General features: G+C 36.2%; 2 protein-coding genes across 3 annotated transcripts in view; one reads left to right on the top strand and one right to left on the bottom strand.

The window, feature by feature from the left end:
- Positions 1 to 1,248: 1,248 nt before the first annotated feature.
- LOC125856711 (delta(12)-fatty-acid desaturase FAD2-like) lies at positions 1,249 to 2,607 on the top strand. The gene has a single exon (XM_049536334.1). The coding sequence runs from the start codon at positions 1,312 to 1,314 to the stop codon at positions 2,437 to 2,439; it is 1,128 nt and encodes a 375-aa protein (XP_049392291.1). The 5' UTR covers positions 1,249 to 1,311; the 3' UTR covers positions 2,440 to 2,607.
- Positions 2,608 to 5,265: 2,658 nt separating this feature from the next.
- Positions 5,266 to 26,369, bottom strand: part of LOC125856683 (kinesin-like protein KIN-7O) — a 50,097-nt gene continuing 28,993 nt past the window's right edge. Inside the window, exons 15-32 of one of the 2 annotated variants that reach the window (XM_049536287.1) lie at positions 21,510 to 21,749; positions 21,356 to 21,421; positions 21,111 to 21,281; positions 20,896 to 21,000; positions 18,136 to 18,222; positions 17,856 to 18,005; positions 17,548 to 17,661; positions 17,332 to 17,418; positions 17,055 to 17,258; positions 16,783 to 16,971; positions 15,296 to 15,502; positions 15,015 to 15,104; positions 14,782 to 14,922; positions 14,283 to 14,380; positions 13,532 to 13,610; positions 6,231 to 6,362; positions 5,996 to 6,067; positions 5,266 to 5,595 (exon numbers count right to left, since the gene is read on the bottom strand). In XM_049536287.1, the coding sequence (XP_049392244.1) occupies positions 5,368 to 5,595; positions 5,996 to 6,067; positions 6,231 to 6,362; positions 13,532 to 13,610; positions 14,283 to 14,380; positions 14,782 to 14,922; positions 15,015 to 15,104; positions 15,296 to 15,502; positions 16,783 to 16,971; positions 17,055 to 17,258; positions 17,332 to 17,418; positions 17,548 to 17,661; positions 17,856 to 18,005; positions 18,136 to 18,222; positions 20,896 to 21,000; positions 21,111 to 21,281; positions 21,356 to 21,421; positions 21,510 to 21,749 (2,460 nt within the window). In that variant the 3' untranslated portion in view covers positions 5,266 to 5,367. Of the gene's footprint in view, positions 5,596 to 5,995; positions 6,068 to 6,230; positions 6,375 to 13,531; positions 13,611 to 14,282; positions 14,381 to 14,781; positions 14,923 to 15,014; positions 15,105 to 15,295; positions 15,503 to 16,782; positions 16,972 to 17,054; positions 17,259 to 17,331; positions 17,419 to 17,547; positions 17,662 to 17,855; positions 18,006 to 18,135; positions 18,223 to 20,895; positions 21,001 to 21,110; positions 21,282 to 21,355; positions 21,422 to 21,509; positions 21,750 to 26,369 lie in introns of both variants that reach the window. The other variant, XM_049536286.1, reaches the window with a different exon arrangement.

Consider the following 26,369-nt stretch of genomic DNA (forward strand, 5'->3'; position numbering starts at 1 on the left):
GCAAATTGTTTTTTCTCTTTTTAAATAATCGAAGAACACATGCAAAAGTGATGGGATGAATAAAGTGATATATGATGACTTAAACAGAGGATAATTTAGTCAACACATTCAAAATTTTCTATACATGATACCTACCTTAGCATAGGAAACTCCCTCTTATAATCCCTACTAGACAGAGTTGCCGTGCTAGCACGGGCTCAATATTTAGTATTTTTTTATTTTAATTTACGTGATATGGCTAAAATTTAGAATGTTGATTAAATTTAATATGATTTTTAGATATTTAAGTGGTTAATTACTTTTTGCTTACGCAAATTTATTATGAAGAGGTCCATTAAGATGTCTCTAATTAAAGTATTTTTCGTCATCGATCGTTGATTTTTACTCAAAGTAATTATAAGATATAAACAAATATTACCGACATTCAAAATAATAAAGCAATAACTAAAGAATATGATTTTTAAACTAGAAGTCATAGCTAAAATCACATATATATACTTGCCCCGCCCCGCATTAGTTTAAAAAACAATCCACTTCAATCCGCCCGCATCCCTCCCACTCCGCACAACCTTAAAGTCGCTCCGTTTCGCGCCGCATAGCCTTAAACCCACCCCGCCCCACATCTGCCCTGCCGCATTGTCATCCCTAAACTCAACTCTCCCTTCTATAGTAAATTAAAGTAATACTTTATCTGTCCCAATTTATATGAATCATTTTCAGCTTTAGTCAATTTAAAAAAATGACATATTTCTATATTTACTAACAATTTAACTTCAAAATGTTCATTTTACAATCAATGAAATAACTTATAACCACACAAACATCTATGACTTATTTTATACCATAAATTTTTAAAGCTTTTTTTTCTTTCTTTCTTAAATCCTATAACAAATTAAACTACTACATCACATAAAGGAGTAGTAATTATTAATCATTTCAAGCTATTGAACAAGTCTTGCTAGAGAAATGTCAAATTTGGCTAGCAAATGAACTTTTTTTAATTCCATGCATGATGCACCTACTTACACGTTAAAACACATCCTTCACTTTTCAAGTAATTAATTAGTCTTAGTCTTTGTGTGGAAATTTCAAACGAAGGCTCCTAATACTTAACACACAAATCACTTTCACTTTGAATAATTAATTTTAACTGTGGTTGTTACCTTTTGTCTTCTCCCTACATTAGCCTCTATATTCTTTTTCCTATAAAGAAGAGAGTAATATCCAACTTTGAAGCAAGTCTAAAAGGTATTTTCCCTTCTTACCAAAAGTTTGTCTTTTTTTTTTTCTTCCAACTTATCACAAACCAAAATGGGAGGTGGTGCTAATATGACTAAAATTTATCAAAAGATTAAAGTACCACTATCAAAGCCCCCGTTTATACTTAGTGAACTCAAGAAGGCTATTCCTCCTCACTGCTTTCAACGATCTCTCGTTCGCTCCTTCTCCTACGTTGTTCGGGATATCACACTAGTGTTTGTATTAGGGTATATCGCCGCGAATTACATCTATGTCCTTCCATCCCCATATAATTACCTAGCATGGCCTATTTATTGGTTTGCCCTAGGTAGTGTTTTCACAGCAATATGGGTCATTGCTCATGAATGTGGTCACCATGGCTTTAGTAATTACCAATGGATAGATGACACGGTTGGTTTTATCTTCTATACCTTGATTTGTGTGCCTTACTTTTCTTGGAAATATAGTCATCGTCGTCATCACTCCAATGGGGGTTCCCTTGAGTATGATGAAGTCTATGTACCTAGGCTTAAATCCGAACTACGATGGTTCTCCAAATATTTCAACAATCTACCAGGACGAATAATCGCGTTCACCACCACCCTCACTATTGGTTGGCCTTCTTACATGGCCATCAATGCCTCCGGTAGACCTTATGATCGTTTTGCAAGTCACTATAATCCATATAGTCCGATGTATAATGATCGTGAGAGGCTACTAATATACTTCTCAGACTTAGGTCTAATTGCATTTATTTATATGTGGTATCGTATTGCGATGGTAAAAGGGCTAGCTTGGGTTGTATGCATGTATGTAGCGCCCCTTCAAATGATGAACATACTAGTAGTGGTACTAACTTTTTTGAACCACACACATGCATTAGTCCCACATTATGATTCTTCAGAATGGGATTGGCTAAGAGGAGCTCTAGCTACGATAGATAGAGACTTTGGTATACTAAATAACGTATGTCATAACGTTACAAATACTCATGTTTTGCATCATTTATTCACAACCATACCACATTATCATGCAGTGGAGGCAACAAAAGCTATCAAGCCAATACTTGGAGAATACTATAATTTTGATAGTACCCCAGTTTATAAAGCAATATGGAAGAATGTAAATGAGTGCATCTATGTGGAAAAAAATGAAGAAACTCAAGATAGAGGTGTTTTTTGGTATAAAAACAAACTCTAAAAGATGAAGGTAAACATTTACTAATTATTACTTGTAAATTGGCTAAATGTTAAGCCTTAATTTGTAGTAGTTGAAATAAGGTTTACTTATAGCTTGTAATAATTGGATTGTTGCATTTAGAAATCTTTCTAATAAATCATATGTCTCAATAGCCTTATTATAACTTGTAACTATAAGTTAGGCTGAGTTAAATAGTTCATGGTCAATCTGACCAATCAAAATGTTGTGTTGTTGTTGTGGTATGTGTGGTCCCTGCGTCCTTTTCTCCTTCAAAAATTCTACAAAGTTTCTATACGTAATAAGTTAGTCCATTTTGACAATCTATCTATAATCGGTACTAGTAGTGATAATGTAACAACCATACGTTTAACTATATATATATATATATATATAATCTTTTTATCAAAAAAGAATGTATCTCACAGTTGCAAAAAAATAAATAAATTATAACTTCAGAGTAGCTAGGTAATTAATTCTATATTTTCCTTCATTGTTAGGTAACCATGATTTGCTTAGTAAACAAGTATAAAAAAAATAAAAAAATTCCAGACGTATAAATGATCAACTTCGCATAAACATATTATTTTACAAATCAGTAGATAAATACAACTTCCTACCCAATTAAACCTTAAAAGAATATCATAGTGTCAAAATCATGCTTATACTATAGTCAATACCATGTCCATAATTATTCAATTTGATAAATATATAAAATAAATTCAAGTTGACTTGTAATGAGTTTTATACTATAGCAAGTGTATCATCACTACAAAATAAAATAAATTAAATTTGACTTGTATATTTCAAAAAAAAATTATAGAAACGAGCATATCCAGACCAATATGTTTACATTGGTTCAAATTAGTTAGACCTTTGTTTTTTTGGGTCAGAAATTTTCAATAAAATAATTTATTTATTTAATCAAAATTATGGAATATTAGTTGCAGATCAAAATTTGTTAATTCTTCTTTGAAAAGAAAAGTTCAGTTCTTTTAATTACCAAGGCTGCAAGTGCAACAATCTTCATTGTTGTTTTGTGTTTTCTTTATTTACTAACACTAAATGTTAAGCCTTAATTAGTTGTGGTTGAATTAAGGTTTACTTATAGCTTGTAATAGTTGGATTGTTACTTTTCGAAATCTTTCTAATAAATCATGTCTCAATTGCCTTGTTATTAAAGGGTCATTTGGTTGGAAACAAGTTATTCCTGGATTAATTATTCCGAGATAAGTTATATTGGAAGAAGTTATTACATCATGTATATGTGATAACTTATCACATCACTGAGGTATAAATGGCGGATAAATAATATCAAGATTGCCTTTAACCTCCAACCAAACACAATATAAAATAGTCCTGCATTTTAATCCTGAAATTATTATACCTAATATCTCACACCAAACTACTCCCAAGTGTATTATTTCAAGAAAGTATATATTTTGCATTCAAGATGCATATTTTTCATAAAGAAAGTTTAGACAATTTCTTAAAGAAAACATGTTCAGTTTCAAAGAAAGCATAGACAAATTTTCAAAAAGAAAGCATAATCTTATGTTTTTTCAAAAAAGTATAGTCAGGTTTTAAATTAAAATAAAGTTCATTTCAGTTTTAAAGAAACTTTATTGAAAATTGACTCAAGAGTATCAAATTATCAGTTTTTCCCCTAAAGTGGGATATTATTTTATAGTTATTGAGCACATTGCTTGTTTTTGGGAGTAGTATTGAGCACCGAGTTAGGTAAAGGTTCATATAATCCAAACCCCTAGAACTGCGCGGCCAATAACACAGGATAGGATTGTGTCATTGATTCGGGCGACTGCTCAGAAAGCTCCTAGTAAGGGCTTAGAGATTGGATTCATAGTTCAGTTTGTTCTTTATCCTGGCAAGGTACTTGATAGCTCTAGCAACATGGACAAAACGTTGTATCATCATAAAACTCGCATGGTGGTTGTCAATTAGAGAAACTCTCCAAGAAAATTAAATTATATCATACATAATCAGTTGTGAAGCTTGATTGTTAAAGTACACATACATGCATTACTTTTCAGTAATTATGTTACAGTCTACTTCAAATTTACTGTTTTATATCAGTATATTCAATTTTGCCACTTGTTTCATTCAGCTATTTTACATACTATACATTTCATGCATTGAACAATCGATACGATGCAGATTCAAGTACTCACGACAACATGCGCATTATTAGGATCACTTTCCTCCAGTTTGGTAAAACCTCGTTGCTTCCAAAGGGGTTCAATTTATCTTGAAACTCAATAGCTTCAATTTTTTTTCTATATTTCATGAGCATTAGTCCATGAATATTTTGTAAATGCTTGTCCAAAACTTTTTAAGTCCAACTTTTGTAAACATATCCATAATTATTTAGTGAAAGAAATTTGTAGTTTCTATTGAATCGAAGTCGTTTTTTTAGCATTTAAAAGTGCCAAAACAAGAATACAATTTTTTTCATTTATTAATCAATGAATGTTTTGTAAATATGACTATATTAGCCCAATCACGTAGTGATGTTTTCTGCTTTGTGTTAGTCTTGTCACCATGGGCCAGAGTTAAACTGGATTTAGGCAAATTCTGAAGGCTGGGCAAACCTCAATTCTGAGCTGCGTAAATAAGCATGACTTACACACTAATGATGTGTTTTAAAGTCATGCGGACCTAAACCCAAAACACACATTATCACTAGCAGATTAGGTTGTTACTGGTTTTTCACATTTGTAGTTTGCTTTTCCAATCCGACATACCAGTAGATGAACTTTACGTCTTTGGTGTATGGATGCATTACAGGCAGGTTTAATGGTGAATAACGACTTGTCAAGTTCTGGTATATATTTTAATGGTTAGTTAAGATATTCATATTCATATCATCCAACAGATATGTACTTTATACATATGCAAGGATATATTAACCAATCAAGGACCCCTTCCAGAAGCTAGCTGCTTCTTGAGGCTGAGGATTTCAAGACCACTTGAAGCTAACTGATTTTTCAGCTTTGATGCAGCCGCCTCGAATTTCTTGTTCATAAAGTCTATCTCATCCATCGCCTCTTGGTACCTTACTCGAAATGCATCCAATTTTGCTTGTGCCCCTCGAAGTCTCATTCTCAACTTAGCTTTATCACTGTTGTGGTTGACTTCACCCTGTTCAGACATCAGATAATCACATCACTCTCTTTTGAAAATAGTAAGCTTGAAATGAACCACTTGACTCAGATTGCTCTTTTAGAAGTAAAATATGCTGTGTTCGTAATTATGCATACACAAGGAAACATTCCTTAATTACACATGCAAACATGTTCAGCAGATTATCTACTCATCTATGCAGAAATTATGCAAATGCAAGAACAACATATAGAAGCTTTTATTCACAGTACACTTATTTCATTTCTTAACCTCAATAATCACATATAGCAATATAGTATTATACTAGAACCAAGAAATAAGAGAGGATAACTTGTACAAATATAGCAACAAAAAGGTAACCTGTCAACTCATCATAATCAAGTACAATGTGTGATTGACCATGTGTATGATTGCTTACAGTATGCATTTTAGCCTCCAAAGCTGAAAGCTTCTCACTGAGCTGCTCGACTTCATGATTTGAATTTGAAAGCTGATAACCAAAATATAGTGTTATCCTCGAGCGTAGTAGAGAAAGTCTAAGTAACAAAATACATTTGTAATAATCTATCTCAGACAAATGAGAATCACATCTCCTTTACTTGTTCTGAGAGAAGATTCATCAATAAGCTGCTCATGGCATTCAAGTGGCAAACCTGAAAGTCATCTCTATGAATTGGCTCTGTCTCTGATTCTCTACTACGGGCTAATAGATCAACTCTTTCTTTGCTAAGCATGCTTAACTCCATCTGAAGTCTTTCTACTTCCTTGCACAGATCCTTATTCTCCTGTGTGAGCATCTGATTTAACATTTCATTGGAAAAAGACCAGTTATGCAGAATGGCAGTAACATATAATGATGCCGAAAACATGGACAAGAAAAGGAGATCAACTGAACTGGTGTGAACTACAACAGAGGTCCAAAATTCAAATACTATTGGACCAGACTGAATAAGTTTGTCATGCACAGCTGATGGAGGTGAAGAAACTGACAGCAACGCAACAGCATGTAGGATCTTGTAAATAAGCTTATTAATTCATGATTACAGTTCCAGTGGCAACATTCGTTTTGAGTACATCTACATTCACGTGAACTTACTATCAACGATTGAAGTTTTCTATTAGGTTCAGATTACATAGTATAGGATTGACATTCATGTGAACTTACTTTAGTGAGTTCTCACTGGCAGATGTGGAAGGCATTTCCCATTTTTGTCTAATTCAGTGTTGTGAGTGTTAAGTTTGAAAATGAGGATGAAGTTACCAGTTTCCAAAAAAACAAGTTTGAACATGAGGTTTTCTTTATATTTTTTTTTTTTTTTTGAGATAAAGGTAACTGTATATTCACAAAAGGCTCATCATCAAACAAATGATGAGCATATGTCACTTACAATCTCATTAGAGCATATCAAACTACCCTATGGGAAATTACAAATTACTTATAAAGTCAGCAAAAAGTTCTATATCCCCCACCATAACTTGTTTACACCAAAAGTACAAAAGACTAAGACAATTCATTCTAATTTTCTGGGTGTTGCTTCTCTTATCCACAAAGCACCTTCCCTTCCTCTCTTTCCAAAGGGACCACCAAATGCAGGCTGGGATTAACTCCCACCAATCTTCATTAGACTCCCTTCTTCCTATCTCCTTCCTGCAGTAGAGCAAATCCTTAGTGGACTTTGGAACTACCCAGAAAACACCAAGAAGACCAAGAAACATGTTCCACATGCTTGTAGCTACTTTGCAAGGAAGGAATAAGGGACTATTTACTTCTGCATCTTGATCACACATAAAGCATCTTGAGCATATTTGTCTGCCTTTCTTTTGAAGCACTTCATGTGTTAAGCAGGCCCTTTTGCTCACTAACCAAGCAAAACATGAGATCTTCCAGGGTATTTTTATCTTCCATATTAACTTTTATGGCCAGTTTCTGATCTGGTGTTTTGGCCAATATTGAATCTCTAGTAACATGACTTTACTGTAAACACACCTTTGCTTTGCCATCTCCAAATAGGTTTGTCAGGTTTAGTGGAGGTGTCAGGGAAGGCATTGAGGACCTGAAACAGATTAATGACCCTCTCAATTTCCCAATCATTGAAAGCTCTCCTAAATCTGAGATTCCAACCCTGAGGGCTCCATAGCTGTGTGGCCTTATCTTGGGTGCTGAGCATAAACAGGCCAGGAAAGAGTGATTTCAGGCTTTGATCCCCAATCCAATGTTCATTCCAAAAAATCAATTTTCCTACCATTTCCCACCTTTAGTGAGATATTGCCTTTGAACTGAGGTGGCCATAATCTTCTAATAGTCTTCCACACACTGCACCCAAAAGTTTCAAGAGCCTCCTCAGTAATCCAATGGCTTTGTAGTCCATACTTCTCTGTGATGACTCTTTTCCAGAGCAACAGATCTTCAATGCAGAATATCCACAACCATTTTTGAAGGAGACAACTATTCTGAAGATTGAGCTTTTATATTCCCAGCCCCCCTTGCTTTCTGCTAAGAGTAAGAGTATCCCACTTAACTAGATGGTAACTTTTGTGCTCTTTATTTCCATTCCATAGGAAAGACCTTCTGAGTTGATTGATCTTTTTCACAATGTTCATTGGTATAGGAAATAGGCTCATCATATATGAAGGCAAGGCATCAAGAACTGATTTAACTAGAGTCAACCTACCTCCCAGGGAGAGGTATTGACTCTTCCAACTAGCAAGTTTCTTGTTACATCTCTCCAAAACTTCACTCCACACTGCTATCTCCTTATTTTGTGTTCCTAAAGGCATGCCCAGATACCTTGTAGGTAGGGTTGCTATTTCGCAGCCAAGATTTCTAGCTAGCAACTCCATATTATCCGATAGAGAAAACTTTTTTGCCAATTTACATGCAGACCAGATATACCTTCAAAGATGGTAAGGATTGCTCTGATGTGTCTAATTTGTATCACCTCAGCCTCACAGAAAGCTAAAGTGTCATTTGCATATAGTAGATGAGTAACCCCCACCTCATTGTCCATATTCCCCTGAGTCTGAGCCTTATAACCTTTAATCCATCCATTAACATTTGCTTTTCTGATCATGTGATTGAGGCCTTCCATGGCTAGCAAAAAAAGAAAAGGTGAGAGAGGGTCACCTTGTCTCAAACCTCTTTGTGATTGGAAAAAACCTTCAGAGTTTCCATTTATGGTCAGGGAGAATTTAACAGTGGATATGCAGAACTTTATCCAATTGAGCCATTTCGTCCCAAATCCCATGTCCTTTAAAATCTTCAGCAGAAAAGACCAATTGACATGATCATAGGCCTTCTTTGTCTAACTTACATAAAATTCCAAGAGTTTTTTGCTTAACTCTGGAGTCTACCACCTCACTGGCAATTAGTGCAGCATGCATAATTTGTCTTCCTTTCAAAAAGGTCATTTGGTGTACATCAACCAGCTTCCCCATTACTGTCTTCAACCTCTCAGTAATCAGTTTGGAAATGATCTATAGCCTCCTCCTATCAAGCTAATTGGCTTGGAATCTTTCACTTCTTCTGCTCCAGGTTTTTTAGGAATCAGTGCTAGGAAAGTGGCATAGAAAGATTTTTCAAAATTTTTATTTTGATGGAAATTTTGAATTGTCAACATCAGATCCTCTTTCACAATTCCCAACAAGATTTAAAGAATTACGTTGTGTAGCCATCTGAACCTGGAGCTTTATCTCCATCACAAAGTTTTAGGCACTGCAAGACCTCTGATTCAGTAAATGGTCTTTCCATCCAGTCCTTTTCTTTCTGAGAAATAGTTGGATATTCCACAAGGTCAAAACTGGGTCGCCACTCCTCCGATTCAGTGTAAAGCTTTTTGTAGAAATTAATCATGGTGTTCCTGATCTCTACATGGTCTTCTACAACCTCTCCTCTGTCTATCAACCTATCAATAGTGATGATCTTCCTGTGTGTTGTGGCCATTCTCTGAAAAAACCTTGTATCAACCATAATACCCTTGATTTTTGTCTCCATTTCAATTCTTCATTTTTTGCCAACTCTTCCAACTTAATTACTATGATGGCTCTTATTATCACTTCATCTTTAGTCAATTCCCTGGTTTCTTGTATCAAATCAATTTCTGCCAATTCATCCAGTAAGCTATTTTTCTTACTAGTAAGCTCCCCAAAATTTGATTTGCTCCACTCCTTGAGTTTCTACTTTAGCATTCTTAGTTTAATATTCAGTCTATAATCAGGACAGCCTTCAACAAGAAATTCATTCCACCAGCTTTGAATCAAGTTGGTGAAACCCTCCACCTTTAGCCACCAATTCTCAAACTTAAAGTTTGACCTTTTCTGCTCCCAGTTACCACTTTCTAACAAGATAGGACAGTGGTCAGATAGCACTCTGGGTAGTAGCGTTTGCCTGATGTTTTTGAATTTTTCTTTCCATTCCATAGAGTACAAGAATCTGTCTAGTTGTACTCGGATGATTAATGCCTCTAAACCAGGAGAACTTTCCACCATTAAAATGAGGATTATGTAGCTCCATCTCCTCTATCCACCTTGAGAAGTCAGACATGACATATGAGATTATGTTACATCCTCTTCTTTCTCCCATAATTCTATTGGTATTGAAGTCTCCACATGTGATCCATGTACCTTCACATAAAGTCCTGACTGCAGCCAGTGAAATTAAAAGCGCGCCTAAGCACAAAAGAGAGGCGCAAAATACACTTTGCCGCTTCGCATGACCTAAGGCGAGGCTCATATCAGTGGGCCCTTCTAATTTATTTTTTAAAAAAACATCAGTTTAAAAAAAGGGGTCCTTTTAAATTATTATAAAGAGTCTGTCCCAGTTCCCTAGACTGCAATTAAGGAAGTCATAGTCTCTAAAAGACAAAAAAAAAAAAAGATGAAGAATTATAAGAAGACGAGAAATTGAAGCACAAAAAAAATCAATCAGCTTCTTCTTCCGCTGGCAGAACAAGCAGCAGGCAAATACAAGTATCTTCTTTCTCTTATTTCTTCTTACTGATTTCATAAATTGTTGATGCTAAACATTTAATATTTCATACTCCTTTTTATCTTTCTAGAAAATTTAAAAATAAATGGGAATATGGAACACTTGTCCTTGTTTAATGACCGATGGTGTCTTAGTAAGAGGATAATAACAAAGATAATTTTCTTAGAAGTCATATAGCCATAGTGGTGGACCCCATATATATGTAGTTGTATTTCATTATTTGCTGAGTTATAATTGCATGCAAAGTTCTTTTATATTTTTTTTTGTTTCAGCTTAAAAATAACAAAGAACTTGTCCAATGTCCCCTTTTTTTTGTTCTCATCAGGCTCCTTCAAGTAGAGTTATATTTCCAACCAGGATCCCTTCTATTGACTTTAGACAAGTTCTCTGCCATTTTTACTTCTGGATAAAAAAGAAGGTTATAATATAGCAGTTATAATTTCTAAATAATAAATAATAATACACAACAAGAACAAAAAAAAGGGGACACTGGACAAGTTTTTTGTTATTTTTAAGCTGAAACAAAAGAAAATATAAAAGAACTTTGCATGCAATTATTACTCACCAAATAATGAAATACAACTACATATATATGGGGTCCACCACTATGGCTATATGGCTTCTAAGAAAATTATCTTTGTTATTATCCTCTTACATGTGTTAAATTTTCATTGATCATTATTAAAGTTAAGACACCATCAGTCATTAAACAAGGACAAGTGTCCCATATTCCCATTTATTTTTGAATTTTCTACAAAGATGAAAAGGAGTATGAAATATTGAATGTTCAGCATCAACAATTTATGAAATCAGTAAAAAGTAAGAAGAAATAAGAGAAAGAAGATACATGTATTTGCTTGCTGCTTGTTCTGCCAGCAGAAGAAGAATTTGATTGTTTTTTTTTTGTGCTTCAAGCCTTCAATTCCTCGTCTTCTTATAATTCTTCATCTTCTTCCTTTTTTTTGTCTTTTAGAGACTCTATGACTTCCTTAATTGCAATCTAGGGAACAGGGATAGACTCTTTATTATTTAAAAGGACCCCTTTTTTGAAACTGATGTTTTTCTAAAAAACATTAAAAAAATTAACACTGACATGAGCCTTGCCTTAGGTCATGCAAAGTGGCAAAGTGTATTCGGCCTCGCTTTTGCGCTTAGGCGCGCTTTTAATTTCACTGATCTGTCATCTTATGTTGTTTATTGTGTTTCGATTATCACATTATTTTGCTATTGTTGTTGTTCCTTTCTTATAGGCTCTGCAACGCTTTCCTTATAAGTTGCTACGATTGCTTTACTGTTTTCTTTTTCTTACTTTGTTGTACTTGAGATGAGTGTCTTTCGGAAGCAGTCTATCTACCTCCATGGATAGTGGTAAGGTCTGTGTACACTCTACTCTTCCCATATCCCACTTGTGAGATTCCACTAGGTATGGTGTTTTTGTTGTTGTTGTTCGACTTGCATGTAATTGCTCTATGTGCTTATACAAATTGGTAAGTGAATGGTTAATTGGTTCTCCCGACGAATGGTACTAGCCAGTGTCAGTCACCTCTAGGGGGTATTTTGCAATGTGACAATTGCTGCATGAAATTAGTATCAAAGCACAAGTTTAGATTCGTCGTGTAGCTGTTGCTGGGCTACTACTCATTGTCAAAGATGTTAGTCTAACTGATTGGTGGTTTCACCGTGTACTTTCTTGAATAGAACGATAAACTACCTCATCATAATACAGGCTCACTTGTCAGAGTCGACGGTTGAGTTTTCTCCTCGGGGAAGAGAAAGAAGTTGATCATGAGGATATTGCTATCATTTCATATTAATTATCTTGATCTATTACCTACAACTAAAAAACGATAACAATATTTTATTTTAGAGATAAAACTCTTTTTAATTTTATCCTTTTAGGTAGATATGATCAAGATCAAAGTGTTGCAGGAATGCCCCAACAGTGACATTCTATGGACTGCTTCAATTGGATGGCACCTCATCACAGTCCATATGTATTGGTGAAGTTTCAAGATTTATAATTTAAACCAAAACTTCCTTTCTTATAAATAAGATCTTCATGTACTTCATGAGTTCTTCTTAACCAAAACTCTCTCTTTCCTCTTCTCTTCCTTTCTAGTCTCTCGTCTCTCGATTATTCTCTCTATATGTATCTTTCTCTCACCCCTCTTACCTTACCTCTTCCTTCTAGTGTTACATTACTAGGTAGACCTAAATTAATTGAGGGAAGTTGTCTCATAAGACCAGCAATCTCTCAAAATTAATTCAGACTTAGATAAAAACATAACATAATGTATCATATTAGGCAATACCAAATAATTGAGATCAAGGCTTAGATGTCGTTACACATACATTATGTGTGACTCTTTTTGGGGGCATTCTACTCTTTAAAGACTTGTATGCCAGTGTACGTAGAAGTATGAGATATAGAAATCCTTTAACTTAAGAGAACCCTAATTTTACTTAAAAGAAGAACTATTGATAGTATTGGAATGAAAATTGACCAAAAAGAGCCAAAAGGATTTTTTTTTTTTTTAATTTTTATTTTTGATAGAGAGAGCAGAATGGATATAGGGACTTGTATAGTTGGACCACCCATTTGAGGTTGAAACAAAGTTGATTGATTGTCGAGTACGCTATAATATTTCTTAAACTATTATACCAGGAACTCACCGAGGTTCTAAAATAAGCAAGCTCGATGCAAAAAAATTGTTCCAATTTATCTTGTCTCCAATTTATTCATTTATTAATTCTTTGGACGGGAGTGCTTCTGAAAGAGTGGGTAAAGTCAATACTGAAGAACAAAAGCACTTCCTCACTTTCTAAGTCAAACAAGCAATAACACCAAAGTTTGTATGATAAGAGTTATACAGGCCATAGTTATTCAACTGAAGTATATCCTGCCTAGGCTGAATCACTAATGCTGCACTCAATAAATTCTAAATGCTTGAAAAAGTACAAACAAATTACCTCTTGAGATCTTCTACATTGTTCCTCGGCATCTCTCAGGCTAAGTCTAAGTTGATCAATCTCCAGTAATTTCTCTTCACTGTAAAATAATGAAAAAGGCAATAACTGTATATCATCAGGCAGACCAATTTAAAGGTTCAAAGGAATACAATACTCAAGGCACCTTGAATACACCCAACTTTTGATGAGGGTAGTAGCAGCTGTAGAATCAAAGTTTATCACTTGATCACCTAGGCACCTCAAGTAAATTTTAAGAAATAGATTAACAAACTATTATAAACTCTATCGTCCTAGCACCCAAGGGTGGGGATTAGCATTCAGTGAAGTGGATGAAACCCCGAGGAGACCAGGTTCAAACCCCAGCAGAAGCAATGATTTCTTTGCATCAGTGCTGGTGGGAGGAGCAAGTACACTCTGCAATAGTCTAGGTGCCCAAGCTAGCCCGAACATCACCATTATAGAAATACACTGACACACCCCCATTGTCCCAGTTTACTAGTCACTTTTTGCTTATCGAGTACCAATTTACTAGAGCTAAATATGTTATACTCATTTTGAAATTAACTTAGATTTTTAGAAAGCGTAAGTGTAATACATGTGCTCTTTTCTGCATCAGAATACATTTTAAAAAGACAACAGAATACATTTGAAAAGATTAGTCACTAGCTACTTTACTTACCTATTGACAACCAATTTGAACCAACGGATTAGAAACACATCAGAGTGATAGGGGAGCAAAGGATAGTCAAACCTGAATCTTTTGTCCACCAATGCATTATTTTCTGAGATGACCAAACTCTCCTCAAGGAGTTTGCACTGTATTCTACAACTCTCAAGTTCATTGGTCACCTGTAGTTTAAAGTCAGGATGATAAATCAAGATTCAATAAGTAAATCATGGACAATTGACATGTATATAGATGTGCAACATATTTTGCTAAGTTCATCACCCCAATGGCTGTCTTTGATTTCTTTAATTTAGCTATGTGTTTTTCTAGTGAGGAAGCTCTATGGTACCAGACATCACAAACAATTCTCTTAATCTGTTTAAAAAGGGAAGATTAAAAGTGAACAAGCTTTGAATTAACTAGGCGTCTCGGAAATACAATTTCCACAATATTATGTTCCCTCTAGAACAGTATGCAAGCACTGAGTCTTTGAAGAGATCCTCAATATCAGAAAGAGCCACTGCAGCGCTTCTAGAATATGCTTAAATTGTTCAACTACATCATGTGTAAATCTGAAAGTAACCTCTGTCATTTTCTGTGATACATTGGCAATTTCAGCACTATAAGATTTTGCTTTTTCATTGATTGCTTCAACTGTAGCTTTCTCCCTTGCAAGCCATATGGCCTTTTCCTCCTCCATTTCCAAAAGGGCATCAGTGAGTTGCTGCAAAGAAAAAAGTCACTCATAAATGACGCAATGGAAACAGTTGAATGGAGCCTCAGAATACATGTTTCCAAAGCAACTTCAGTTATTACCATAGCTAAATCTTCCTTTTCTTCTACCAAAATGTTGACAGAAGTTTCGAATCTCTGACATCGTGATTCAGATTCTTCCGAACATAATCTCTGGAATGCCAGAGAAACAAATAATAATCAGACAACAGAAATAAGTTAATATTTTATTTTTTAGAAGACACAATAGTAGAAAACGTTAACTTATGATAGTCAAAAGATTCATGCTCAAAAGACGAATATGATAATCAAAGTATATGAGAAAGAGGGAACTGCAGTGGAACAATTAACAAATATAAACTTACAAGGCATGACACCTCTTCCTTCAGCATACTTAGTTCTGTATTTGACATATTCAGCTCGTCAGATAAAGCTTGCAATTCACATGCCAAATTTTCTGCTCTAGAATTGGCTTCTTCGTTTTCTGCATGAGAAGTTGTTAATTCCTCTTCCAAAGAAGCAATTGTTGTCTCCATCTCAAATGCCAGCACTTCCAATTTCCGGTACTCCTCCTTCACACCAGAAAAGGAAAAGTAGCTTAAGACTAAGCAACAAAGATAATTAACTTTCCCTCTTGGGTGGAATAGAGACAATCAATTACTTTTTGATGACAACAAACAATTTACTAATCTACTTTTTATATCATCAGGATATGAAATACTATTTATAAGTGTTAGAATAGAAATATGTACATAGGCATTAAATGCCAAAAATGATGTCTAAAATAGTACTAACAAATAAACGTTAGTCACTCCTAGACCCAACTTAGGTGAGCATTATCCTAAGAATGAAACGAACATCCTCTAAGATTAGACTTCATGATGCATGCCAATAAGGTTTTTCTTTTCTTTAAGGGTGCCGTAAATACAGTCTGCTTATACCGAGTATAGTGATGCTTGATTTGGGGATAAAATTTGAACACTTAAAAATGCTTGATATTATCCTGAGATTGTCATCATAAGATGATTGGGAGAAGACCATGGTAAAGTACTTTTATCATATGATGATCTGCTCCTTTTATTTGAAATTTTCATTACGTTGCATGTAAGTTAGAAACAATCCTTGGGGTCAATAAGAGAATTTACATCGAGATTAACAGACCCCAAAAGCCCAAACATGAAATTGAAGTGAAAGCACAAATGTCATACTCCAAGCCCTGACTTGGACAGCCTTTTGTTAATTATTTGTCCTATTTTACTTGTCAAGAGTTCTATTAACGACGAGGTAATATTCTAAAATTAATGGTTTATTGAACAAAACTACAGTACAAAGACACCAAATATTGATCCGCCTTCTTGTTTTTCCATAACGGAGTTACTGATTTTCCCCCATGGATTGAATAAGGGGCTAAGGGCTACGGAAGTTGTATATAGGTCTAGCCACCGCACCATTGCCTTAAGATTTTGGACAAAATACTCAGATTCTTCACAAGGTATTAGAATCAACAATTGGTACCACCCATAAAGTTCATGTGTGAACCACCAAAATTGGGTTATGTGTGCAGGAGTGTGTTAAGTTATTACATGTCCCACATAGGTTGTGTAAGGGGTTCCAAAGGATCTTATAGAAGGTCTTGAACCACTCCAGTCATGGCCTAAGTTTGTGTTATGGAGGTTTAACTTCCTTCAGTGCCATAAGTTATGCTCAATCTACATGTGTGAGACTAATTTCAAAACTTGACCAACAGATAATGTATAAAAAAGTGTTTTTCACTGTTCCGGTATACATTTTAAGTTACATAGAAACACACTTCTTGAACTTATTTACACTAGTTTGAGCACATCATACCTACCTGAACAACAAGTTCGACACAAACAGAGGAATTCTTGGATCTTTTGGAGTCAAGCACATTAGAGCTCCTATCAACAACTGAATCACGCCTTCTTCCAATGTTTGAGTCTCGTTTATTGATGTCACGCTCAAGAATAGCCCTCTGGCCATTTAAGCGTTTAATTTCCCTCTCAGCACAAGATCTTTCACCCTAACAATGTGATACCATCAGAAAAGATAGAAATGCCTTAGACGGCACAAGAAAATCAACCTTCAAAACAATTCGAATGAAACCTCAAGTTTTGTCTTCTCCTGGATGGTATTCCTAAGTTTGGATTCTGTGTCTCTCAACTTTGCTTTTGTTTTCTCCAAATCTTTTCTAATATTTTCCTTCTCTCTGCCTAAAGAACTAGAAGATAAGCATGACAGTTCCTTTTGAAGACTTTGAATTTGAAAAAGGTGTTCAGATTTTTCTGCTTCATACTTTTCAGAGATTTCCTGGAAAAGAGCATGATCAGCAAGAGCAGAGAAATAGAAAAGGATCAATACAGGAGAAAGTGAAGCAACTTACTGTTAATGCATTTCCAGAATCTTCAATAGCTCTTTTCAGTTCTTCTATCTGATTATGCAGATCAACAGACTGATTGTCCAGTAGAATCTACATATTGATTAGCATGCGTTAAAAGGTAATTTCAACAGAAACACATAGCATAAGTGTGAGATAATACTTGGTTGTCAAAGTTCTAATTATAAAGACGAACGAAAAGAAAAGGCAATCAATTTATACCTTTTCATCCTGAACTACATTGATCTTTTGCCTCAAGAAAGATTGTAATTTCCCATGGTTTCTAATGACGGATCTTATTTGGTTGGAATTGTCAAGTGCTGAAGACTTTAAATCCTGAAAGTGGGAAAAACCAGATCAGGTAGTGGAAACACATGGAAAATAACTTATCGTACTAGAATGAAATATATAGAAGCATAAGAGATAAAATTGTGTGTTGTTAAAGAACATATTGCATGCATACCATAAATATATGATAAGAATGGCCAAATCTGAAAGGTGTTATGCAATGGCCTACAAGAGATACTCACAGGAACTAGTTTGGATATAGCAGAGAAAGACAAGACAAGTTCCTCTACCACTGGAATGAATGAATCAATTAAGGTTCGTGAATTTTCAAATTCTGACATCAAGTCTTGAACCTCCCTCATCAGCTCAGTTTCAGACTTCATGTTGTCCTCCTGAAATAAGTGTATCCATTAATGCCCCAGGAGGCATATGAAAATGGTTGTATTATATACTTAAAGCAGAACCCTAAGAATGTCGGTCACAATATATCATCAAGCACTATTAGAGTGGAAATGAACTTACAACAAGCACTACTGCAGATTCCATTGAAGCAAGCTGTTCTCGAGCCCCTTGTGCCTCAAGTTTTACACTCAAAAGCTCTTGGTAAAGCTAAAGCATTAAAACAAAAGTTATTGCACTGTAGAACTTAAAGGAAAGGTATTATCGATATCAAATGTAAAGGTAAAATGTAAAATGAGATCCTAGTCGACAAAGAATCGGCCTGAAAACATGTTCATAATGATGCAGAATAACACCATTTCTTTGGCTTCTTTGAATAGCAGGACCATTTGAGTCTATCTAATAGAGAAATGCTGTACCCACTTAACTTGAAAGTTATTACCATCATAATGTATTTTATCGATCACTAATGCAATTATGCCTTGTACTGTATAAAATATGGTGCAAGGAACAGGACATTCTAGACATACTCAACAAGCAAAAGTAAAGGCCAAAACCTGATTCCCACTCTGAGATGTGGCATGTGCAGAGGAAACAGATATGATAAAATGTGAGGTAAGAAAGAGAGAAGTGAGAGACATATTTGTGCCAAAATTGCAGAAGGAAAGCAAAACACCATTTAAAGCTTCATTTAATAAATTAAACTAATAACTATTGAATAGATAAAAATCACCATCAGAGACATCGTTCTGATTTTAGTCACTGCAAAGGTTTTTGAGGATGTATCTTGGGACTAAGTTAAGAATATGATATTCGACCACCGAGACTTATAGCCTAGTGGTACCACTGGGGATCTCCTACACATTAGGTGCAGAATCGAATCTCTCTATCCTCTTCTCCAGCCCCTTCCCCTTCCCCTTCCCCTTCCCTTGTCCCTCTATCTAACAAATAAAATTGAACTTATGAAAAAGTGTGACTAGGCAAAAGGGAAGCATCAGAATTGATTAATTAAAACAAATGTGGATCTTCAGATTCAGCATTAGCATGTTTTGGCATTTCAGCTCTTAAGGTGGCTTCTTGTCTTCATTACTAATTATATTTTGAAAGCAGTAGTCAGTAGCGACATATGGTGTTCATTGACGTTGAGAAGGGCTACGACGAAGTCACGAGGGAAGTCTTGTGGCGATGCCTAGAGGTAAGAGGTATATTGGTGGTCTACATTAGGGCCATAAAGGACATGTACAAAGGAGCTGAAATGCAGTAAGAATGGTGGTAGGAGACTCGGAGCACTTCCTTGTGGAGATGAGGGGTTACACCAGGGATCAATTCTTAGTCCGTTTCTATATGCCTTCGTGCTGGATATATTGACGCGAGACATTCAACATGAGCTGCCTTGGTGTATGTTATTTGCGGATGAAATAGTACTGATTGATGAGACGTGTAATGGAGTTAATGCTAAGTTAGAGGTGTGGAGACAAACTTTGGAGACTAAAGGGTTACAGTTGAGCAGGACCAAGACAGATTATGTGAAGTGCAAATTCATGATGTGATGCATGAGGTAGGTGTGGAAGTGAGGCTTGACACACAAAATATCCCCAAGAATGACAGATTCAAATATCTTGGGTCTATAATCCAGGGGAGTGGGGACATCTACAATGATATCGCACATCGTATTGGTGTGGTGTGGATGAAGTGGAGGCTTGCCTCTGGAGTTTTGTGTAGTAAAAATGGTACCACCAAAACATAAAGATAAGTTCTATAGAGTGGTGGTTAGACTGAATTGTTGTATGGAGCAGAGTGTTGGCCAGTCAAAAACTCTTGTGTCTAGAAGATGCATGTTGCGGAGATGAGGATATTGAGGTGGATGTGTGGCCATACTAGGAGCGATAAGATTAGAAATGAGGATATTCGGGATTAGGTGGGAGTGGCCTCCATGGTGGACAAGATGAGGGAAGAAAGACTGAGATGGTTTGGAAATGTAAAGAGGAGATGCATAGACACACCAGTGAGGAGGTGCAAAAGGTTGGTTATAGAGGCACGAGAAGAGGCAGAGATAGGCCGAAGAAGTATTGGGGAGAGGTAATGAAATAGGATATGACACAGCTTCAGGTTACTGAGGACATGAACTTTGATAGGAGGGTGTGGCGGACACGTATTAGGATAGAAGGTTAGTAAGTAGTCTAGTGTTGTCTTGCTTAGAGTTGTTGGTGTTTGTCATTGTATTATTGTAGTTCTTGTTTTTGATATTTAGCACTATTTCTTATTGTTTTCAATAATCTATCCTAGTATGTTATTTATTAATTTTCGATTATCGCACTATTTTGTTGTTTTTGCTCCCTTCTAGTAGACTTTACATTGTTTCCTAGTTACTTGCTATATTTCTTCATGTCTCCTTTGTACCCGGATTTGCTGCACTTGAGCTAAGGGTCTTTCGGAAACAGCTCCTCTACCTCCACGAGGTAGTGGTAAGGTCCATGTAACCCCACTTGTGAATTTCACTGGGTATGTTGTTGTTATTGTTGTACTCAGTAACAACATGCCTACTTCATTTATAAACTGGAAAATTACTAATCAAACAACACTTATTACGATATATAGAAGATTACCATATGTTTCATATTTACTGGTGCTTCATCATGCAAGTGGGAGAAACAGAACTCTTTATTAGTATTCTATCAGGTAGAAGTAGCAGATTTTCTTGGTGCTTGGCTGTGATAATTCAATGATTGGTATAGATATTTACAGCCACAACATTTATGCTACTAGCAGAGAAATTCTGAAATGATCAAAGCATATATCACCACTTTGTTTGCTCTCTTGATATAAGGAGATAAATCATCATAATTGCGACTTTCAATGCAAAAAATGTGAAAGCCTGATTACCTCCTCATGCTTCTCTCTTGCAGATATGGTCTGCTCAGTTGCTATCTCAACAACAGAGTCCAAATTCTGTTGGCTTGAGGATCTCTCCATTTCTAACACAGTGATCTGAACAAAAACTCCACATTTCCGAGAAACACTTAAAAAGAGGAAAAGTGACAAGGTAAATTTATTTATATAGATGACGGGAAAATGAGCAAGGAAAAAAGTGAGGACACCTTCTCTTGGAGCTGCTTAATCACAAAAATAGCTTCTGCTTCTCTCAAAGTTTTGCTCCCACACAACAGCATCAAAGAATTGTCATCTTGCTCAGAACCATCGACCAGATGAATGTCAGCCTCAAAAAGCTTCCTTGTCAGATAGTCAATCTTTACCTCACTCACAGTTTTCTAGAAAAAGCAAGGATTAAACTAATAAATCAAATTGAATCAGAAATAACAGAAGCAAAGAAAAAGAATGTTACATGTGATTCATATTTCAAAAGCAACTCCTCATACTCCCTTTGAAGTTCCAGTAAATCATTGTCTTCCTGCCAGAAATTAAAAAATAATAACACGACAATCAGTAGTATGATACTATTTTGAAAGAAAGTTGAAATAGCAAAGCAAAGTGTGAACCAGTGAGGAGCTTTTTTTCCTAGAGGCTCCTTTTCTCCTGCTAGTCACATGCAACAAAGCCTGTGGGTCAGGGAGAGTACAGTCTTCCAATTGATTACTCCTTGAATTGTCTTCGTGTTTGCCAGAGTCTAAATTGCTGTCAGCATCTAATAGTTCTTCAAAAGGAAGTAAGGGTCCAACGTCACGTTCAATCCCTTTATCTATGACTACAGAAACCTTCTCTTTGACTGTGGAGCTCAACTGAAGCAGCAGAGAATAAAATATTTAATTTCTGTTTGCATAGGTAAAGCAGCTTACCCAGGGTTCTAGATTGGAGTTCCAGTTCTCCCATTTGGTGCTCATTATCAATTTAAAAGGGCATATCATTAATGCATGCAAGGAATCTGTAACCAATGTTTGTAGAGAAGATTGAGGTGGAAGACGAAGAAGAATTTGGAACCAATGTTTGCAAAGGACTTTTGAGCCAATGAATCACGTTAAATATTATTAAAGAATTTGTTGAAGAAGATATATTTATAAAACTTACTATTAGAAGAGTTTAACATTAGAAAGGGATAAATAGTCCCAATTAATTATTTTACATAAGTTGTTATTCATTGACCTTGAAAAGGCCTATGACAAAGTACCGAGGAATGTCCTCTGGAGGTGCTTGGAGGCTAAAGGTGTCCCGATGATTTATATTAGGGCGATAAAGGACTTGTACGGTGGAGCCAAGACTCCGGTTAGGACGGTTGGAGGAGACTCGTAACATTTCCCAGTTGAGATGGGGCTGCATCAGGGATCAGTCCTTAGCCCTTTTCTATTTGTTGTGGTGATGGATGAGTTGACGCGGTCTATTCAGGAGAAGGTACCATGGTGTATGTTATTTGCGGATGACATAGTACTGATTGATGAGACGCGGGACAGAGTTAATGCGAGGCTGGAGGTGTGGAGACAAACGCTGGAGTCCAAAGGGTTCAGGTTGAGTAGGACCAAAACTGAATATTTGGGATGCAAATTCAGTGATGCGGTGGATGAGGCAAATGGGGAAGTGAGACTTGACACACAGATTATTCCTAAGAAAGAAAGTTTTAAGTATCTTGGGGCTGTAATCCAAGGAAGTGGTGACATAGACGATGATGTCACACATCGCATTGGGGCGGCTTGGATGAAATGGAGGCTTGCCTCTGGAGTCTTGTGTGATAAGAAAGTTCCACCGAAACTTAAAGGTAAGTTCTACAGAGTGGTAGTTAGACCGGCCTTGTTGTATGGAGCGGAGTGTTGGCCAGCCAAGAACTCACATGTTCAAAAACTGCATGTTGCGGAGATGAGGATGTTGAGGTGGATGTGTGGGCACACTAGGAGCGATAAGATTAGGAATGAGGTTATCCGAGAGAAGGTGGGAGTGGCCTCTGTGGTGGACAAGCTGAGGGAAGCGAGACTGAGATGGTTTGGGCATGTGAAGAGACGGTGCACAGACGCCCCAGTGAGGAGGTGCGAGGGGCTGGTTGTAGAGGGTACGCGGAGGGGTAGAGGTAGGCCTAAGAAGTATTGGGGAGAGGTGATTAGACAGGACTTGGCTCAGCTTCGCATTACCGAGGACATGACTCTAGATAGGAAGGAGTGGAGGTCGCGTATTAGGGTTGAAGGTTAGTAGGGCTAGCGTGTTGTCTTCCCGTGCGAGGGTTTCGGTGGGTAGTCCTAGCCTTGCTCTTGTAGTTCTTGTCTGTGATTCTATAGCCATTTGTCGTTTACTGCGTTTCACCTCTCACAGTATTTTCTTGATGTTATTGTCTCCTTTGTTGATTATGCACTTTTCTCCTATTGGATACTATGTCCTATATAATGTTTCCTCTTCTTTTACTTGGGTTGTCGTATTTGAGCTGAGGGTCCTCCGGAAACAGCCTCTCTACCTCCACGAGGTAGTGGTAAGGTCTGCGTACACTCTACCCTCCCCAGACCCCACTTAGTGGGATTTCACTGGGTATGTTGTTGTTGTTGTTGAAGTATTGAGATATTTATTGTTATTGTTTCTTCCTAATTTTAGTATTCTATTTCTGAAATTTAGTTATTTAGTTGAGGGTAGAATAGGAGTTTACTTAGTACCCCAGTTGAAATAGAATAGGAGTCTTTCATCTATTTATTTTCCATGAAGTGAATGAATAAAATAAGCTGAATGTTTTGACTTGTGTATTCTTTTCTCTTCTCTGTAGAACAACAAATTGTATCAGTAGCTTTTTTATTCTAAGGGTTTGTGAGTTAGAGTCGACCAAAAAGAAACCTGAATAAAACCAAATACTGTTATGGCTTCAAGCATTTTCTCGATTCCTTCACCCCTAGTTTTCTGGAGAGAATTATCCAATTTGAGCTGTAAAAGTGATGACCTATTTGCGAGCATATGATTTGGGGGAAGTGGTAAAGGTTGGAGGAGATACAAATCCTTTGCCAAATAACCCAACTATGGCGCAAATTAAGATTCACAGAGAAGAGGTTTCAAAAAAAATTTAAAGCTCTCTCTTGCATACAGTCAGCACTTTCAGAAGTAATTTTCACAAGAGTTATGACTACTGTAACTGCAAAGGAGGCTTGGGACAAGTTGTAAGAAGAATTCCAAGGAAGTGACAAGACCAGGCAAATAAAAGTGATAAATCTAAGAAGAGAATTCAAAAACCATTGAAGAATTCTCCAACAAGTAGATGAAGGTTGTAAACCTACTACGTACCCCGTGTTTTGGTACTCATACTACACTTCTAAATCTTTTTCTGATGCAGCTTCTAGTACGACCCACCCTTGCTGAGGTTCGGATCTTCCGTGGTCGTCGGCTTGTCGCAAACTTTGATCGTGAGCTCTTGGCGTCCGAAGATTTGTTGTTTTCCTTTTGTATTTGTCTATATATTTTGTATTTTTATTAGATATACTTGATGTATATAGCCTTTCTATACTTAGATGCTCTTGTACCGGTGACACCAAGTCCAAGGTTGGATTCCTTGTATCGTATTACATATCTATGCTATGGGACCTATTCTATATCTCTATTTCTGTTTCCGCATATTTATCAGCTAGTTCTGTATTTCCTTTTGCTTTTGATTTTGACTTGCCTACTGGGGGTTTTATAGTAGGCGTCATCATAGCCCGATTTCAAGTCGTGACAAAACCAAATCAGTCTTCTGAGAGAAGAGCCTTCAAGACACAAGAATCATTAAGGATGGCAATGGGGCGGGGCGGATGTGAAGCATGTTAAAGGCTATGATGGTTTGGGTTGGGTGGGTTTAAGTTTGTGCAGGGTGGGTTGAAGTGGTTGCAATTTTATGCGGGTTCAAACTTAATTTTAACTTTTACATGTTTTAAGAGTGATAGAGCATTATCTATTAAGATAGTTTCTTTTAAGTTGCTAAAATATTCAAAATAGTAAATGAAAATGGTTCAATCAAAATTAATACAATTTCTTACCTGCTTCCCAATTGACCTCTAAAAGATAAAATTTTAAGTCATTAGATACTAAACTAATATAACTTCATGAATAATGAATTTTATTTTTAGCATCAAACTTGACTAGAAAAGGAAAATATTAAAAAATTTATGCGGGGCAGGTCTATGTGGGACGGGTTGAAAATGAAAAATTGTTATGTGGGGCGGAGCAGGGCGGGTTAAATTTTTTGCAGGTTAAGCTCAACCCGCCCCACACTGCCCCATTATCATCCCTAAGAATCATTGAAAAAGTTCTTGTGAGTTTGCTGGAAAGATTTGAAGCAAAGATCTCCACTCAAAGATTCGAAGGATCTCACATAAATGTCACCTTCAGAGCTTGTACATGCTTTTCAAGTGTTGGCTGATGGAGGATTTCCAAGAAGATATTCTTGTCATCAAAGATGTGATCCTCTAAGATGAGAAGATATTCTTCATATCAAGATATGATCCTCTAAGATCTTAGTATAATTGTGGTAATCTAGAATATCATATCTCTGATTCTTTCTCTTAATGTAAAGATTTAGGTGATTCTATTCCACAATCTTTTATGTATATATAAAGCCATGTACATGACATAGAAAGATATGAATGAAATTATTCAATAATCTTATTCCACATCAAGCTCAAGAGCAGAGAAGATCCTTGAGGCTAGAAGAAGCTACTGAAACTGCTCTTCAAGCCAAGCTCAAAAGGAAGATGCAAATGCAAAATGAAGGGAGAATATCAGATACTTCTACTAATTTTAGGGAAAAAAACCAAGGTGATTCTCGCAACAGAGCCAAGAAGAAAGAAAACTTCCCACCGTGTAAGTTCAGCAGAAAAACCAATCATAAAGAGGATGATTGTTGGTTTAAAGGGAAGAAACCGCCTTTTCAGTGTAGTTATTGCAACAAGCCTGGCCATGTTGAAAGGTCTTGCAAAGTGAAGAAGGTGAACTGCCAACAAACTCCAAAAGCAAAAATTTCAGAAGTTGAGGACCAGGAGAAGTTTGTGTTTACAACAATGGTAGCAACGAGACAGGATGATGAAAGCACCTGGTTTTTGGACAGTGGTTGCACTCAACACATGATCAGCAAACAAGAACATTTTACGAAGTTGGAATCTGCCAAAGGCCTTGTCAAGTTAGCAGATAAAAGCAAGTTGGCGATTGTTGGTAAATGAACTGTGGCAATTGAATCTCCCAAAGGTATTAAATTTATTCAAGATGTTTTGTTGGTGCCTGATCTGGACCAAAATCTATTAAGTGTTGGTCAAATGCTAGAACAAGACAATATTTTATTGTTCAAAGATAGAAAATGTGTTGTTTCTGAACCTAGTGGAATTTCAAAAAAAGAAGTGATTATTGTTGAAATGATAAAAAAAAGTTTTCCTTTGAATTGGAACTCAAATTCTGAGAAAGTTTATCGAAGTAGT

The sequence above is a fragment of the Solanum stenotomum genome, chromosome 2 (genome assembly GCF_019186545.1).
Source record: "Solanum stenotomum isolate F172 chromosome 2, ASM1918654v1, whole genome shotgun sequence".
NCBI classification, from domain to species: Eukaryota; Viridiplantae; Streptophyta; class Magnoliopsida; order Solanales; family Solanaceae; genus Solanum; species Solanum stenotomum.